Source organism: Oncorhynchus kisutch, linkage group LG5, assembly GCF_002021735.2.
Source record: "Oncorhynchus kisutch isolate 150728-3 linkage group LG5, Okis_V2, whole genome shotgun sequence".
In the NCBI taxonomy this organism is placed as follows: Eukaryota; Metazoa; Chordata; class Actinopteri; order Salmoniformes; family Salmonidae; genus Oncorhynchus; species Oncorhynchus kisutch.
Window position 1 is genome coordinate 45,419,265 of NC_034178.2, and position 14,901 is coordinate 45,434,165.

The following is a 14,901-nucleotide window of genomic DNA, read 5'->3' on the forward strand; positions in this document are numbered from 1 at the left end:
GCCCAACATTGGCATCTATAGCACCCGATGTCACAGGTAGGCAAAAAAAGATCATCAAAGACAACAGCCACCCGAGCCACTACCTGTTCACACCGCTACCATCCAAAAGGTGAGGTCAGTACAGGTGCATCGAAGCTGGGACCGAGAGACTGAAGAACAGCTTCTATCTCAAGGCCATCAGTCTGCTAAACAGCAGTCTTAGTGACTGTTGTTTAGCAGTCTGATGGCCTTGAGATAGAAGAGCCTCAGAGAGGCTGCTGCCTACATGGAGACGCAATCACTGGCCACTTTAACAAATGGATCATTAGTCACTTTAAACAATGCCACTTAATAGTGTTTACATATCTTACAATACTCATCATATTTATCTACTGTATTTTATACCATCTATTGCACCTTGCCTATGCCGCTTGGCCGTTGTTCATCCTTATATTTATATGTACATTTTCTCATTCACCCCTTTTAGATTTGTGTGTATTAGTTGAGGTTGTTGGGGAACTGTTAGATTACTTGTTAGATATTACTGCACTGTCGGAACCAGAAGCACAAGCATTTCGCTACACTCGCATTAACATCTGCTAACCATGTGTTTGTGACAAAAAAATGTGATTTGATTTGAACATGCGTGCCAATTAAAGATCTTGACTAATCAGATGCAAGGCCAAATTAGGGCGTAATCCAGCCCAGGTGTTCAGCCTGGTTGGTTGTTAAAAGCTACCTCAGTTTCAATTGTAGCATAGCAGAGGTACCCTGTCCTCTAACCTACAGAGTCACAGTAGTTGTTGGTTTGGGACTCATGATGGCAAACACGCTCAGGTTATTGTTCAAGAAACTGGTTTGGTTTTTACTTGTGGAAAACGTCTTAATCTCTCCTACTTTGTCATATACTTATAGCACTGACACATGGCAACAACTTCCAAGGCCAACACTGCAATTTGACAATCGTCCACGCTTTAAACAGCCTCCACTCCAACAAACAGTTTTAAGGCCAGTTCGAGTAGAAACTGTCGCTGTGACGTGCCATTCAGACTACATGGAGATAGTCGTGAAGGCTGATCTGTTTAAACTCGGTAATCTAATCGACGTGGATGACCTGCGACTTGGAGTTGAACAGTACCAAGACCAAGAGCCGTGTAGGGCTACAGCTTCAGCAGCCGGAGATGAGTACAGAATATTTGCAGCACTTTCGGACTGTGGAACCAAGCACATGGTAATATATATTTTAAAAAATTCAGTGTTTGACTTCTTGAAACAACCTTCTCTCAAATGCTGCTTTGTGGCTCCACAGCTGAACGAAGACTCATTGATCTACGCAAACCTCCTCAGATATACACCCCGAACCACACCAGATGGCGTTATTCGAATGGCTGGTGCTGTAATCCCAATTGAGTGTCATTATGGAAGGTGAGTTTAGGCTATACTGTTGTATGACGGTCATAGGAATCCTGAGTTGACCTATTGGTGTATTTACCGGTCTGTACTTTCTGTTTCAGGAAGTACAGTTTGGACAGCTCTTCTCTCCAGCCGACCTGGATCCCTTTCACCGCCACAGTGTCTGCTGAAGACACCCTGCAGTTCTCTTTGAAGCTTATGACAAGTGGGTATATAAATCCCGGGCTGCATTTCGCAGGGTACAATTTTGTTGACCATTCAGATAATAAATCAAAAGGATACAATGGCGCTCTCCCAGAAGCTTGGTAAAACCCGTGAATTGAAAGTTCAGATATCAAATGTATTTATATAGCCCTTCTTACATCAGCAAGCAATGTAGGTGTAGAAGCACGGTGGCTAGGAAACTCCCTAGAAAGTCTCTGAGGGGTGGCCAGTCCTCTTCTGGCTGTGTCGGGTGGAGATTATAACAGAACATGGCAACGATGTTCAAATGTTCATGCATGGTCAAATAATAATCACAGTAGTTGTCGAGGGTGCAACAGGTCAGCACCTCAGGAGTAAATGTCAGTTGGCTTTTCATAGCCGATCATTGAGAGTATCTCTACCGCTCCTGCTGTCTCTAGAGTTGAAAACAGCCGGTCTGGGACAGGTAGCACGTCCGGTGAACAAGTCAGGGTTCCATAGCCGCAGGCAGATATAAATGTACTATGTAGCACAAATGCCCCTCTGACATGCAAAATACGGAATCACATCAGACAACTGTTATTGGGGACACTTCTATCTGCAACGTTATACAGTTTGCCTCCTAAACATGGCCCTCATCTTAATCCATTATTAGATGCTCACTAGTTGAGCGCCTATTGACAATATGTTCTGGCTGTGGTAGTTTTAATAGCGACTCGTGTTCGTAACTTTGAAACGCATCGCTTGCAGTACGATCTTTCTTTACTGCCATTTCCTTTCCAGGTGACTGGCTCTATGAGCGGGGTTCTGGAGTCTACTTCCTGGGTGATCCCATCAACATTGAGGCGTCTGTCAGGGTTGCTCACCACACCAGGCTCAGGGTCTTTGTTAGCAGCTGCGTGGCCACACTGGACCCTGAGAGCAACTCTGTCCCCAGATATGTCTTCATTGAGAGTGATGGGTAAGCAGGGGGGGAATGACTATTATCCGGCTGGCCCGTAGAGAACGATAGAATATGCCATTTGAGGGCTTCCACCATTTTTATGGTTTCTTTGAGACTTCTTAATTGGTTACTAAGGAAGATGCCCCAATATGTATTAATATCTCCCTCCAGGTGCTTGTTGGATTCCCAGCTGCCTGGTTCCCGCTCTGGTTTCATGCGTAGGACCCAGGACAACAAGCTCGGGTTCCACATTGAAGCCTTTAGGTTCTACCAGGAGGACAGGGCAGAGGTGAGGGCAGTATTTAATAAAAAATAAAAACAATGTTGTAGAGAAATTATTCTATAATAACATAATTTCCAGACATTATGTAGGCTACTGTGATTCTGCATCTTTATTTTGCTTATCCTGTTTTTCACAGCTGTACATCACCTGCCACCTTATGGCAGTCCCTGTCATGGACCATGCAGAGCCTAGCAACAAGGCATGCTCCTTCATTGATGGCAGGTGGGATAAGTCACATTTCCTGAGCGAAGGTTACTGGGCTGTGACCTATTCACTGGAATAACCATAGCTTTTTTTAAAAGTGGTGTGTTCTTGGTCCATGAGTAGATCTTTCATACATTTCAGATGGAGGTCTGCTGATGAGAATGATTTGCTATGTGGGCGTTGTCCAAGCCTGAGTAGACAGAAGGGGGTTGATCAAGCTCCAGCACAACGTCCCCTCAGTCCAAGACTAGGTGGTAGCCAACTTGAACCTCGTGTCTACCGCAACAAACCCCCAGCCTCTGGTGACAATTGGAGTATTGGGATGAAGGCCAAGAAAGGTGTATTTGACATCTTAATCCCTCTATTCCATCACCACCTTCTCAAAACACATTGCAGGGGTGGGACCTTCTCCAATATGGAAATTGAGGGAAGACTAATTGACTGTCTTGACTGCAAATGTATGTGTTTAATGTGTTGTCCTTTTAGTATGGGACCAGGATGCTACTTTGGGCCCCATGATGGTCCTCCCAAGTAAACAGAAGAGTACACCTCTATCTCCACGGACGAGTGGAGGTATCGATATACCTGGCTTCTCTGCCTCAACAGGGGACCGGAAGCCCGTATCACCTGGCAGTCGTTGGCGTGGCATGGACTTCAAGAGAGGTAATTTGACTGACATGGCATAATCTTATTCCTTATGTAGTGCACTACCTTTGACCAGGTAGTCTTGAGAACCCAACCCTAGGCAACAGCAGTGACTAGGGTCTGGTTTCAATGACTGACTCGTTTGGCAACTTCTCCCAACAAATCACGAGGCAGAACGTCATGATTTGAAACCTAATTTTGCAGGGAATACCTTTGCAGTGGTTTTAGTGAAGGTAGTTGAGGCAAACTAGCCACTTTCATAATGCACTCATAAAAAATAACTTATCTCCATCTTGCTAGCTCCTATTTTGTATGTATTGAAGCGGTTATGGTAGTGACATGGGCCTCGATGCCAAACTCGCATTCTAGTACGTACAGAAGTGTAAAGCCAGATTTTAAAATGTGTGGGAGGCAACCAGGATGCCTAGACTATTGCCCAGACCATGATGCACTGGTCAAAAGTAGTGCACTCTATAGGTCATCGGGTGCCACTTCGGACACCTGTCTTTTCCTGTCCCTATAGGCTAGCAATTCTGCCAACACTGGCTGTGTTAATCTGTTACATTTAATTCCAGGACCTTATTTCGCCCAATCCCAAAATGAGGCTAGTCCCTTGGGCCCAAGGGTCGGACCCAACAACAAGCACGGTCTCGTTAGCTCTGCAACATATGATGGCTTCATCAGGCAGAATGAACTAATCGCCCAACGAGGTAATAACAGTACCTTACTGTTTTGAATGTATGATAATTGCATGTAGGCTCTGTGCTAAATCGTCTGTTCTCAGAGCTGGAGTTGATTCCTACACCTGAGCCCTTTGGAGACCTTGAGGTTACCACAGAGAAAGAGGGTCTGAGTGAAGAGGAGGATCAGTATGAGATTGGAACCTATTGAAAGGGTATGTATGGGATGATGGTACAGCTATTTTAGAGGGAAATAACCTGCACATGGCAAGCAGGTTAGCACTTATTGGGATGGCTCCGCAGAATGTTCACTAGCTGGCACAGCCACAAAGTAATAAAATATGATTTTTAAACATTAATCTCACTGCCAACCCTAATGCCTAACATTAAATTAAAAGCATACATTGTTACAATGTAGCCAATTTTGACTTTCCATCTGGCACATCTAGTGGAAATCGCTCAGTTCTGCCTCCAGGACAATACCGTCTGTATAAATGTCAACTTGCACATGGCAATTGCCAGTATCACTTTTAAATATCTGCTTTTGATGTGGTTTCATAAAGAAGGGGATATGTTCCCAGTCCACTATCCAATTTCTAGAATTGGAAGGCGCTGTTGTCGTGGTGGCCCATAATAGACTTGCTCCAAGCAGCAGCACACTCCAACTCACTGAGGTTGGTGCCGGTCCTGATGTCCCAGCACACAAGGAGGATGACCCTACAACAAAGTGACATAAGCACCACATCTGCTCTTGGCGAACTCAACCAGTGAAGGGACTACCACAACACTGAGACGATATCTCAAGAGATGCCTGTTAATCTCTTTGAAAAATAAATGATTTAATGCTACTTCGACTGACTTTCTGTCTTCACCATTATGCACTACATGCTAGAGTAATCTGAAATATTGCCTTCATTTGCTAAAAAAGTGAGGGCCTGTTGCTGCCAACTGACATTTCCTAGCTTAGTCTTTGATCTGTATTGGTGTTTGCGTAGCCAGACATCACATCCTGGATTAATGTGACTCTGTCCCAAGGTTCCTGATTGAGCATGTAAGCTACAGGGCATTCTGAGACATTAGGCTTGCTATGAAGGGTCTGAGGAATGGGTGGACTGCACAGGAGGTTGGCGGCCCCTTAATTGGGAAGACCGGGCTTGTGGTAACTGCAGTGGAATGGTATCAAACCCATGGTTTCCAAGTGTTTCCCGTCTTCCCTCAACCTCCACTGGCGGACTGGAACCAGAAATCGGCACTGGCATTTCTAACTGGTCCTTTTCCTTAATCCGCCCCTTTGAGAGACTTCCAATATTATCCACAAGGATAATTTAGTGCTAAAACCCAAGTGTTTGGGTTTAGTGTGGTGTAGGCCTAGCCTCAAAATCAATGGAAAGTTCCTCCCTGACTACATCGCAGATGCCTACCAGATCTTAAAATGCCTGGTTATGTATTTAACAAATCAGCTAACCACACACAGCACTGTTGATGACGTGGCACACAACCACTGGTTGCAGGCGCTACGGGATTGCCACAGCACCTGTTCTGATTTCAAAAAGCCAGAGATGAGAAATTATCAGGTGCCAATTCACACAAATTATATGGCTGCTTTTAGACAGGCAGCACAATTCTGCTCTTTTTCCACTAATTGGTCTAGACCAATCGCAACAAATTTTTCAAATCGGATTGGTCAAGAGGCCAATTAGTGAAAAAATGAGCAGAATTGGGCTGCCTGTCTAAACGCAGCCGATGGCCTTAGGGTTCTAGGCCCATATTCCCAAAGCATCTCGGACTATAGAACAGCTTATCAATGGATCAGTTTTGCCTTTTAGATCAGTGCACTAGAGCCTTGTTCACACTGCAAGGCCTAATGCTCACATCTGTCTTAAAAAAAAAATGTATTTCACCTTTTCAACCAGGTAGGCTAGTTGAGGACAAGTTCTCATTTACAACTGCGACCTGGCCAAGCTAAAGCAAAGCAGTGCGACACAAACAGGGTTACACATGGAATAATCAAGCATACAGTCAACACAATAGAAGAAAGTGTATATACAGTGTGCAAATGAGGTAAGGCAAATAGGCCATAGTGGCAAAATAATTACAATTTAGCAATTAAACACTGGAGTGATGTGCAGAAGATGAATGTGCAAGTAGAGCTACTGGGGAGCAATGAGTCTCCAGCTTCAGTGATTTTTGCAATACGTTAGTCATTGGCATCAGAGAACTGGAAGGAAAGGTGACCAAAGGACGAATTGGCTTTGGGGGTGACCAGTGAAATATACCTGCTGGAGCGTGTGCTACGGGTGGGTGCTGCTTTGTTGTTTTGGAATGCTGACTTTCCAAGCTAAGGTGACAAAGCCTACCATGGATGTTCCCAGTTACTTTGAATGTTAAAAATTATCGTGTTAGAACACTTAAAGCCTCAAAGGACAATGAAACTATTTTCAATACGAGTCCTTTCTGGCTCGCCACAGCAGTCAACTAGCTAGCTAGGTAGCTTTCTAGCACATTCAATAATTTGTCTGTAAGCAATACATGTTCTTGTCAACCGACTAACTAGCAAGCAACAAGATATGTAAAATAGCAGTCTAAAAAACCACGAGGGCAAATAGATCACATTTGACCGTTAGACACAAGTCGCATGGCCAGGAATCAAATTTCTATCTGATTTCAAACCACCTTGGAAGGTCAGGGCCAGCACCACACAAAAGCGGTCGCTTAGGGTCCCCGGACACTAGGGGGCCCACGACCCAAAAAGGTTTATACACATATACAGTACCAGCCAAAAGTTCGGGCCCACCTACTCATTCGAGGGTTTTTCTTAATTTTTTACTATTTTCTACATTGTACAATAATAGTGAAGACATCAAACTATGAAATAACACATGGAATCATGTAGTAACCAAAAAGGTGTTAAACAAATCCAATTTATATTTTTTCAAAGTAGCCACCCTTTGCCTTGATGACAGCGTTGCACACTCTTGGCATTCTCTCACTTAACTTCATGAGGTAGTCACCTGGAATGCATTTGAATTAACAGCTGTGCCTTTTTCAACTAGGCAAGTCAGTTAAGAACAAAATCTTATTTTCAATGACAGCCTAGGAACACTGGGTTAACTGCCTTGTTCAGGGGCAGAATGACAGATTTTTACCTTGTCAGCTCGGGGATTCGATCTTGCAACCTTTCAGTTACAAGTCCAACGCTCTAACCACTAGGCTACCTGCTGCCTTGCTAAAACTTTGTTTGTGGAATTTCTTTCCTTCTTAATGCCTTTGAGCCAATCAGTTGTGTTGTGACAAGGTATGGGGTGTTATACAGAAGATAGCCCAATTTGGTGAAAGACCAAGTCCATATTATGGCAAGAACAGCTCAAATAAGCAAAGAGAAAGGACAGTCTATCACTACTTTAAGACATGAAGGTCAGTCAATCTGGAAGATTTCAAGAACTTTGAACATTTCTTCAAGTGCGGTCGCAAAAACCATAAAGCGCTATGATGAAACTGGCTCTCATGAGGACCGTCACAGGAAAGGAAGACCCAGAGTTACCTTAGCTGCAGAGGATAAGTTTATGCATGCGCTAACCAGCTGGCTGGTGTGTTTACAGACATTTTCAATCATTCCCTATCCCAGTCTGCTGTCCCCACATGCTTCAAGATGGCCTCCATGGTTCCTGTACCCAGGAAGGCAAAGATAATTGAACTAAATGACTAGCACTCACTTCTGTCATCCTGAAGTGCTTTAACTTAAGAGACTAGTCAAGGATCATATCATTTCCACCTTCCGGCAACCATAGACCCACTTCAGTTTGCATATCGCCAAACAGGTCCACAGACGATGCAATCGCCATCACACTGCACACTGCCCTATCCCATCTGGACAAGAGGGATACCTATTTAAGAATGCTGTTCATTGACTACAGCTCAGCATTCAACACCATAGTACCCTCCAAGCTCATCGTCAAGCTGGGGGCCCTGGGCCTCAACCCCACCCTGTGCAATTGAGTACTGTTTTTTTCTGACGGGCCTCCCCCAGGTGGTGAACGTAAGAAACAACACCTCTACCTCGCTGACTCGGAACACTGGGGCCCCACACGGGTGCGTGCACAGCCCCCACCTGTACTCACTGTTCACCCACGACTGCGTGGCCATAGCACGCCTCCAACTCAACCATCAAGTTTGCAGACGACACAACAGTAGTGGGCTTGATTACCAATAACGACGAGACAGCCTACAGGGAGGAGGTGAGGGCACGGAGTGTGGTGTCAGGAAAACAATTTCTCACTCAACGTCAACAAAAAAAAGAGATGATCGTGGACTTCAGGAAACAGCTGAAGGAGCCCCCCCACCCCAACACCTACATTGAAGGGACACCAGTGGAGAAAGTGGAAAGTTCCTCGGCATACACATCAACGTCAAACTGAAATGGTCCACCCACACAGACAGTGTGGTGAAGAAGGCGCAACAGCGCCTCTTCAACCTCAGGAGGCTGAAGAAATGTGGCTTGTCACCCAAAACCCTGACTAACTTTTACATATCCACAATCGAGAGCATCCTGTCAGGATGTATCCCAGCCTGGTACGGCAACTGCTTGCCCTCAACCGCAAGGCTCTCCAGAGGGTGGTGCGGTCTGCACAACGCATCACCGGGGGCAAACTAGCTGCCCAACATTGGCATCTATAGCACCCGATGTCACAGGTAGGCAAAAAAAGATCATCAAAGACAACAGCCACCCGAGCCACTACCTGTTCACACCGCTACCATCCAAAAGGTGAGGTCAGTACAGGTGCATCGAAGCTGGGACCGAGAGACTGAAGAACAGCTTCTATCTCAAGGCCATCAGTCTGCTAAACAGCAGTCTTAGTGACTGTTGTTTAGCAGTCTGATGGCCTTGAGATAGAAGAGCCTCAGAGAGGCTGCTGCCTACATGGAGACGCAATCACTGGCCACTTTAACAAATGGATCATTAGTCACTTTAAACAATGCCACTTAATAGTGTTTACATATCTTACAATACTCATCATATTTATCTACTGTATTTTATACCATCTATTGCACCTTGCCTATGCCGCTTGGCCGTTGTTCATCCTTATATTTATATGTACATTTTCTCATTCACCCCTTTTAGATTTGTGTGTATTAGTTGAGGTTGTTGGGGAACTGTTAGATTACTTGTTAGATATTACTGCACTGTCGGAACCAGAAGCACAAGCATTTCGCTACACTCGCATTAACATCTGCTAACCATGTGTTTGTGACAAAAAAATGTGATTTGATTTGAACATGCGTGCCAATTAAAGATCTTGACTAATCAGATGCAAGGCCAAATTAGGGCGTAATCCAGCCCAGGTGTTCAGCCTGGTTGGTTGTTAAAAGCTACCTCAGTTTCAATTGTAGCATAGCAGAGGTACCCTGTCCTCTAACCTACAGAGTCACAGTAGTTGTTGGTTTGGGACTCATGATGGCAAACACGCTCAGGTTATTGTTCAAGAAACTGGTTTGGTTTTTACTTGTGGAAAACGTCTTAATCTCTCCTACTTTGTCATATACTTATAGCACTGACACATGGCAACAACTTCCAAGGCCAACACTGCAATTTGACAATCGTCCACGCTTTAAACAGCCTCCACTCCAACAAACAGTTTTAAGGCCAGTTCGAGTAGAAACTGTCGCTGTGACGTGCCATTCAGACTACATGGAGATAGTCGTGAAGGCTGATCTGTTTAAACTCGGTAATCTAATCGACGTGGATGACCTGCGACTTGGAGTTGAACAGTACCAAGACCAAGAGCCGTGTAGGGCTACAGCTTCAGCAGCCGGAGATGAGTACAGAATATTTGCAGCACTTTCGGACTGTGGAACCAAGCACATGGTAATATATATTTTAAAAAATTCAGTGTTTGACTTCTTGAAACAACCTTCTCTCAAATGCTGCTTTGTGGCTCCACAGCTGAACGAAGACTCATTGATCTACGCAAACCTCCTCAGATATACACCCCGAACCACACCAGATGGCGTTATTCGAATGGCTGGTGCTGTAATCCCAATTGAGTGTCATTATGGAAGGTGAGTTTAGGCTATACTGTTGTATGACGGTCATAGGAATCCTGAGTTGACCTATTGGTGTATTTACCGGTCTGTACTTTCTGTTTCAGGAAGTACAGTTTGGACAGCTCTTCTCTCCAGCCGACCTGGATCCCTTTCACCGCCACAGTGTCTGCTGAAGACACCCTGCAGTTCTCTTTGAAGCTTATGACAAGTGGGTATATAAATCCCGGGCTGCATTTCGCAGGGTACAATTTTGTTGACCATTCAGATAATAAATCAAAAGGATACAATGGCGCTCTCCCAGAAGCTTGGTAAAACCCGTGAATTGAAAGTTCAGATATCAAATGTATTTATATAGCCCTTCTTACATCAGCAAGCAATGTAGGTGTAGAAGCACGGTGGCTAGGAAACTCCCTAGAAAGTCTCTGAGGGGTGGCCAGTCCTCTTCTGGCTGTGTCGGGTGGAGATTATAACAGAACATGGCAACGATGTTCAAATGTTCATGCATGGTCAAATAATAATCACAGTAGTTGTCGAGGGTGCAACAGGTCAGCACCTCAGGAGTAAATGTCAGTTGGCTTTTCATAGCCGATCATTGAGAGTATCTCTACCGCTCCTGCTGTCTCTAGAGTTGAAAACAGCCGGTCTGGGACAGGTAGCACGTCCGGTGAACAAGTCAGGGTTCCATAGCCGCAGGCAGATATAAATGTACTATGTAGCACAAATGCCCCTCTGACATGCAAAATACGGAATCACATCAGACAACTGTTATTGGGGACACTTCTATCTGCAACGTTATACAGTTTGCCTCCTAAACATGGCCCTCATCTTAATCCATTATTAGATGCTCACTAGTTGAGCGCCTATTGACAATATGTTCTGGCTGTGGTAGTTTTAATAGCGACTCGTGTTCGTAACTTTGAAACGCATCGCTTGCAGTACGATCTTTCTTTACTGCCATTTCCTTTCCAGGTGACTGGCTCTATGAGCGGGGTTCTGGAGTCTACTTCCTGGGTGATCCCATCAACATTGAGGCGTCTGTCAGGGTTGCTCACCACACCAGGCTCAGGGTCTTTGTTAGCAGCTGCGTGGCCACACTGGACCCTGAGAGCAACTCTGTCCCCAGATATGTCTTCATTGAGAGTGATGGGTAAGCAGGGGGGGAATGACTATTATCCGGCTGGCCCGTAGAGAACGATAGAATATGCCATTTGAGGGCTTCCACCATTTTTATGGTTTCTTTGAGACTTCTTAATTGGTTACTAAGGAAGATGCCCCAATATGTATTAATATCTCCCTCCAGGTGCTTGTTGGATTCCCAGCTGCCTGGTTCCCGCTCTGGTTTCATGCGTAGGACCCAGGACAACAAGCTCGGGTTCCACATTGAAGCCTTTAGGTTCTACCAGGAGGACAGGGCAGAGGTGAGGGCAGTATTTAATAAAAAATAAAAACAATGTTGTAGAGAAATTATTCTATAATAACATAATTTCCAGACATTATGTAGGCTACTGTGATTCTGCATCTTTATTTTGCTTATCCTGTTTTTCACAGCTGTACATCACCTGCCACCTTATGGCAGTCCCTGTCATGGACCATGCAGAGCCTAGCAACAAGGCATGCTCCTTCATTGATGGCAGGTGGGATAAGTCACATTTCCTGAGCGAAGGTTACTGGGCTGTGACCTATTCACTGGAATAACCATAGCTTTTTTTAAAAGTGGTGTGTTCTTGGTCCATGAGTAGATCTTTCATACATTTCAGATGGAGGTCTGCTGATGAGAATGATTTGCTATGTGGGCGTTGTCCAAGCCTGAGTAGACAGAAGGGGGTTGATCAAGCTCCAGCACAACGTCCCCTCAGTCCAAGACTAGGTGGTAGCCAACTTGAACCTCGTGTCTACCGCAACAAACCCCCAGCCTCTGGTGACAATTGGAGTATTGGGATGAAGGCCAAGAAAGGTGTATTTGACATCTTAATCCCTCTATTCCATCACCACCTTCTCAAAACACATTGCAGGGGTGGGACCTTCTCCAATATGGAAATTGAGGGAAGACTAATTGACTGTCTTGACTGCAAATGTATGTGTTTAATGTGTTGTCCTTTTAGTATGGGACCAGGATGCTACTTTGGGCCCCATGATGGTCCTCCCAAGTAAACAGAAGAGTACACCTCTATCTCCACGGACGAGTGGAGGTATCGATATACCTGGCTTCTCTGCCTCAACAGGGGACCGGAAGCCCGTATCACCTGGCAGTCGTTGGCGTGGCATGGACTTCAAGAGAGGTAATTTGACTGACATGGCATAATCTTATTCCTTATGTAGTGCACTACCTTTGACCAGGTAGTCTTGAGAACCCAACCCTAGGCAACAGCAGTGACTAGGGTCTGGTTTCAATGACTGACTCGTTTGGCAACTTCTCCCAACAAATCACGAGGCAGAACGTCATGATTTGAAACCTAATTTTGCAGGGAATACCTTTGCAGTGGTTTTAGTGAAGGTAGTTGAGGCAAACTAGCCACTTTCATAATGCACTCATAAAAAATAACTTATCTCCATCTTGCTAGCTCCTATTTTGTATGTATTGAAGCGGTTATGGTAGTGACATGGGCCTCGATGCCAAACTCGCATTCTAGTACGTACAGAAGTGTAAAGCCAGATTTTAAAATGTGTGGGAGGCAACCAGGATGCCTAGACTATTGCCCAGACCATGATGCACTGGTCAAAAGTAGTGCACTCTATAGGTCATCGGGTGCCACTTCGGACACCTGTCTTTTCCTGTCCCTATAGGCTAGCAATTCTGCCAACACTGGCTGTGTTAATCTGTTACATTTAATTCCAGGACCTTATTTCGCCCAATCCCAAAATGAGGCTAGTCCCTTGGGCCCAAGGGTCGGACCCAACAACAAGCACGGTCTCGTTAGCTCTGCAACATATGATGGCTTCATCAGGCAGAATGAACTAATCGCCCAACGAGGTAATAACAGTACCTTACTGTTTTGAATGTATGATAATTGCATGTAGGCTCTGTGCTAAATCGTCTGTTCTCAGAGCTGGAGTTGATTCCTACACCTGAGCCCTTTGGAGACCTTGAGGTTACCACAGAGAAAGAGGGTCTGAGTGAAGAGGAGGATCAGTATGAGATTGGAACCTATTGAAAGGGTATGTATGGGATGATGGTACAGCTATTTTAGAGGGAAATAACCTGCACATGGCAAGCAGGTTAGCACTTATTGGGATGGCTCCGCAGAATGTTCACTAGCTGGCACAGCCACAAAGTAATAAAATATGATTTTTAAACATTAATCTCACTGCCAACCCTAATGCCTAACATTAAATTAAAAGCATACATTGTTACAATGTAGCCAATTTTGACTTTCCATCTGGCACATCTAGTGGAAATCGCTCAGTTCTGCCTCCAGGACAATACCGTCTGTATAAATGTCAACTTGCACATGGCAATTGCCAGTATCACTTTTAAATATCTGCTTTTGATGTGGTTTCATAAAGAAGGGGATATGTTCCCAGTCCACTATCCAATTTCTAGAATTGGAAGGCGCTGTTGTCGTGGTGGCCCATAATAGACTTGCTCCAAGCAGCAGCACACTCCAACTCACTGAGGTTGGTGCCGGTCCTGATGTCCCAGCACACAAGGAGGATGACCCTACAACAAAGTGACATAAGCACCACATCTGCTCTTGGCGAACTCAACCAGTGAAGGGACTACCACAACACTGAGACGATATCTCAAGAGATGCCTGTTAATCTCTTTGAAAAATAAATGATTTAATGCTACTTCGACTGACTTTCTGTCTTCACCATTATGCACTACATGCTAGAGTAATCTGAAATATTGCCTTCATTTGCTAAAAAAGTGAGGGCCTGTTGCTGCCAACTGACATTTCCTAGCTTAGTCTTTGATCTGTATTGGTGTTTGCGTAGCCAGACATCACATCCTGGATTAATGTGACTCTGTCCCAAGGTTCCTGATTGAGCATGTAAGCTACAGGGCATTCTGAGACATTAGGCTTGCTATGAAGGGTCTGAGGAATGGGTGGACTGCACAGGAGGTTGGCGGCCCCTTAATTGGGAAGACCGGGCTTGTGGTAACTGCAGTGGAATGGTATCAAACCCATGGTTTCCAAGTGTTTCCCGTCTTCCCTCAACCTCCACTGGCGGACTGGAACCAGAAATCGGCACTGGCATTTCTAACTGGTCCTTTTCCTTAATCCGCCCCTTTGAGAGACTTCCAATATTATCCACAAGGATAATTTAGTGCTAAAACCCAAGTGTTTGGGTTTAGTGTGGTGTAGGCCTAGCCTCAAAATCAATGGAAAGTTCCTCCCTGACTACATCGCAGATGCCTACCAGATCTTAAAATGCCTGGTTATGTATTTAACAAATCAGCTAACCACACACAGCACTGTTGATGACGTGGCACACAACCACTGGTTGCAGGCGCTACGGGATTGCCACAGCACCTGTTCTGATTTCAAAAAGCCAGAGATGAGAAATTATCAGGTGCCAATTCACAC

The 14,901-nt window shown here is 45.0% G+C and overlaps 2 protein-coding genes across 6 annotated transcripts; both read left to right on the forward strand.

Annotated features, from left to right (window-relative positions):
• Window positions 1-721: 721 nt before the first annotated feature.
• LOC116374209 (zona pellucida sperm-binding protein 3-like) lies at window positions 722-5,178 on the forward strand. Of its 3 annotated transcripts, none has more exons than XM_031825166.1 (11): window positions 722-1,210; window positions 1,289-1,404; window positions 1,494-1,597; window positions 2,359-2,536; window positions 2,690-2,807; window positions 2,938-3,023; window positions 3,147-3,343; window positions 3,492-3,668; window positions 4,226-4,360; window positions 4,435-4,545; window positions 4,912-5,178. In XM_031825166.1, the coding sequence occupies exons 1-10, from the start codon at window positions 797-799 to the stop codon at window positions 4,539-4,541; spliced, it is 1,632 nt and encodes a 543-aa protein (XP_031681026.1). In that variant the 5' UTR covers window positions 722-796; the 3' UTR covers window positions 4,542-4,545; window positions 4,912-5,178. The 3 variants fall into 3 exon arrangements, with proteins under 3 accessions (XP_031681026.1, XP_031681028.1, XP_031681027.1); XM_031825168.1 differs by having other exon boundaries at window positions 727-1,210; window positions 4,894-5,178; XM_031825167.1 differs by having other exon boundaries at window positions 727-1,210; window positions 4,931-5,178.
• Window positions 5,179-9,704: 4,526 nt separating this feature from the next.
• Window positions 9,705-14,161, forward strand: LOC109891095 (zona pellucida sperm-binding protein 3). Of its 3 annotated transcripts, none has more exons than XM_020483396.2 (11): window positions 9,705-10,193; window positions 10,272-10,387; window positions 10,477-10,580; window positions 11,342-11,519; window positions 11,673-11,790; window positions 11,921-12,006; window positions 12,130-12,326; window positions 12,475-12,651; window positions 13,209-13,343; window positions 13,418-13,528; window positions 13,895-14,161. In XM_020483396.2, exons 1-10 carry the CDS (start codon window positions 9,780-9,782, stop codon window positions 13,522-13,524), a joined length of 1,632 nt encoding a protein of 543 aa, XP_020338985.1. In that variant the 5' UTR covers window positions 9,705-9,779; the 3' UTR covers window positions 13,525-13,528; window positions 13,895-14,161. The 3 variants fall into 3 exon arrangements, with proteins under 3 accessions (XP_020338985.1, XP_020338987.1, XP_020338986.1); XM_020483398.2 differs by having other exon boundaries at window positions 9,710-10,193; window positions 13,877-14,161; XM_020483397.2 differs by having other exon boundaries at window positions 9,711-10,193; window positions 13,914-14,161.
• The last annotated feature ends 740 nt before the right edge of the window (window positions 14,162-14,901 follow it).

Excerpts from the sequence above, each read along its gene's own strand:
- LOC116374209 (XM_031825166.1), top strand. The coding sequence starts at position 797 with ATGATGGCAAACACGCTCAGGTTATTGTTCAAGAAACTGGTTTGGTTT. Across the intron at positions 1,211-1,288 it reads ACTGTGGAACCAAGCACATG|CTGAACGAAGACTCATTGAT; the intron begins GTAATATATATT and ends GTGGCTCCACAG. Across the intron at positions 3,669-4,225 it reads TGGCATGGACTTCAAGAGAG|GACCTTATTTCGCCCAATCC; the intron begins GTAATTTGACTG and ends ATTTAATTCCAG.
- LOC109891095 (XM_020483396.2), top strand. The coding sequence starts at position 9,780 with ATGATGGCAAACACGCTCAGGTTATTGTTCAAGAAACTGGTTTGGTTT. Across the intron at positions 10,581-11,341 it reads CTCTTTGAAGCTTATGACAA|GTGACTGGCTCTATGAGCGG; the intron begins GTGGGTATATAA and ends TTTCCTTTCCAG. Across the intron at positions 12,652-13,208 it reads TGGCATGGACTTCAAGAGAG|GACCTTATTTCGCCCAATCC; the intron begins GTAATTTGACTG and ends ATTTAATTCCAG.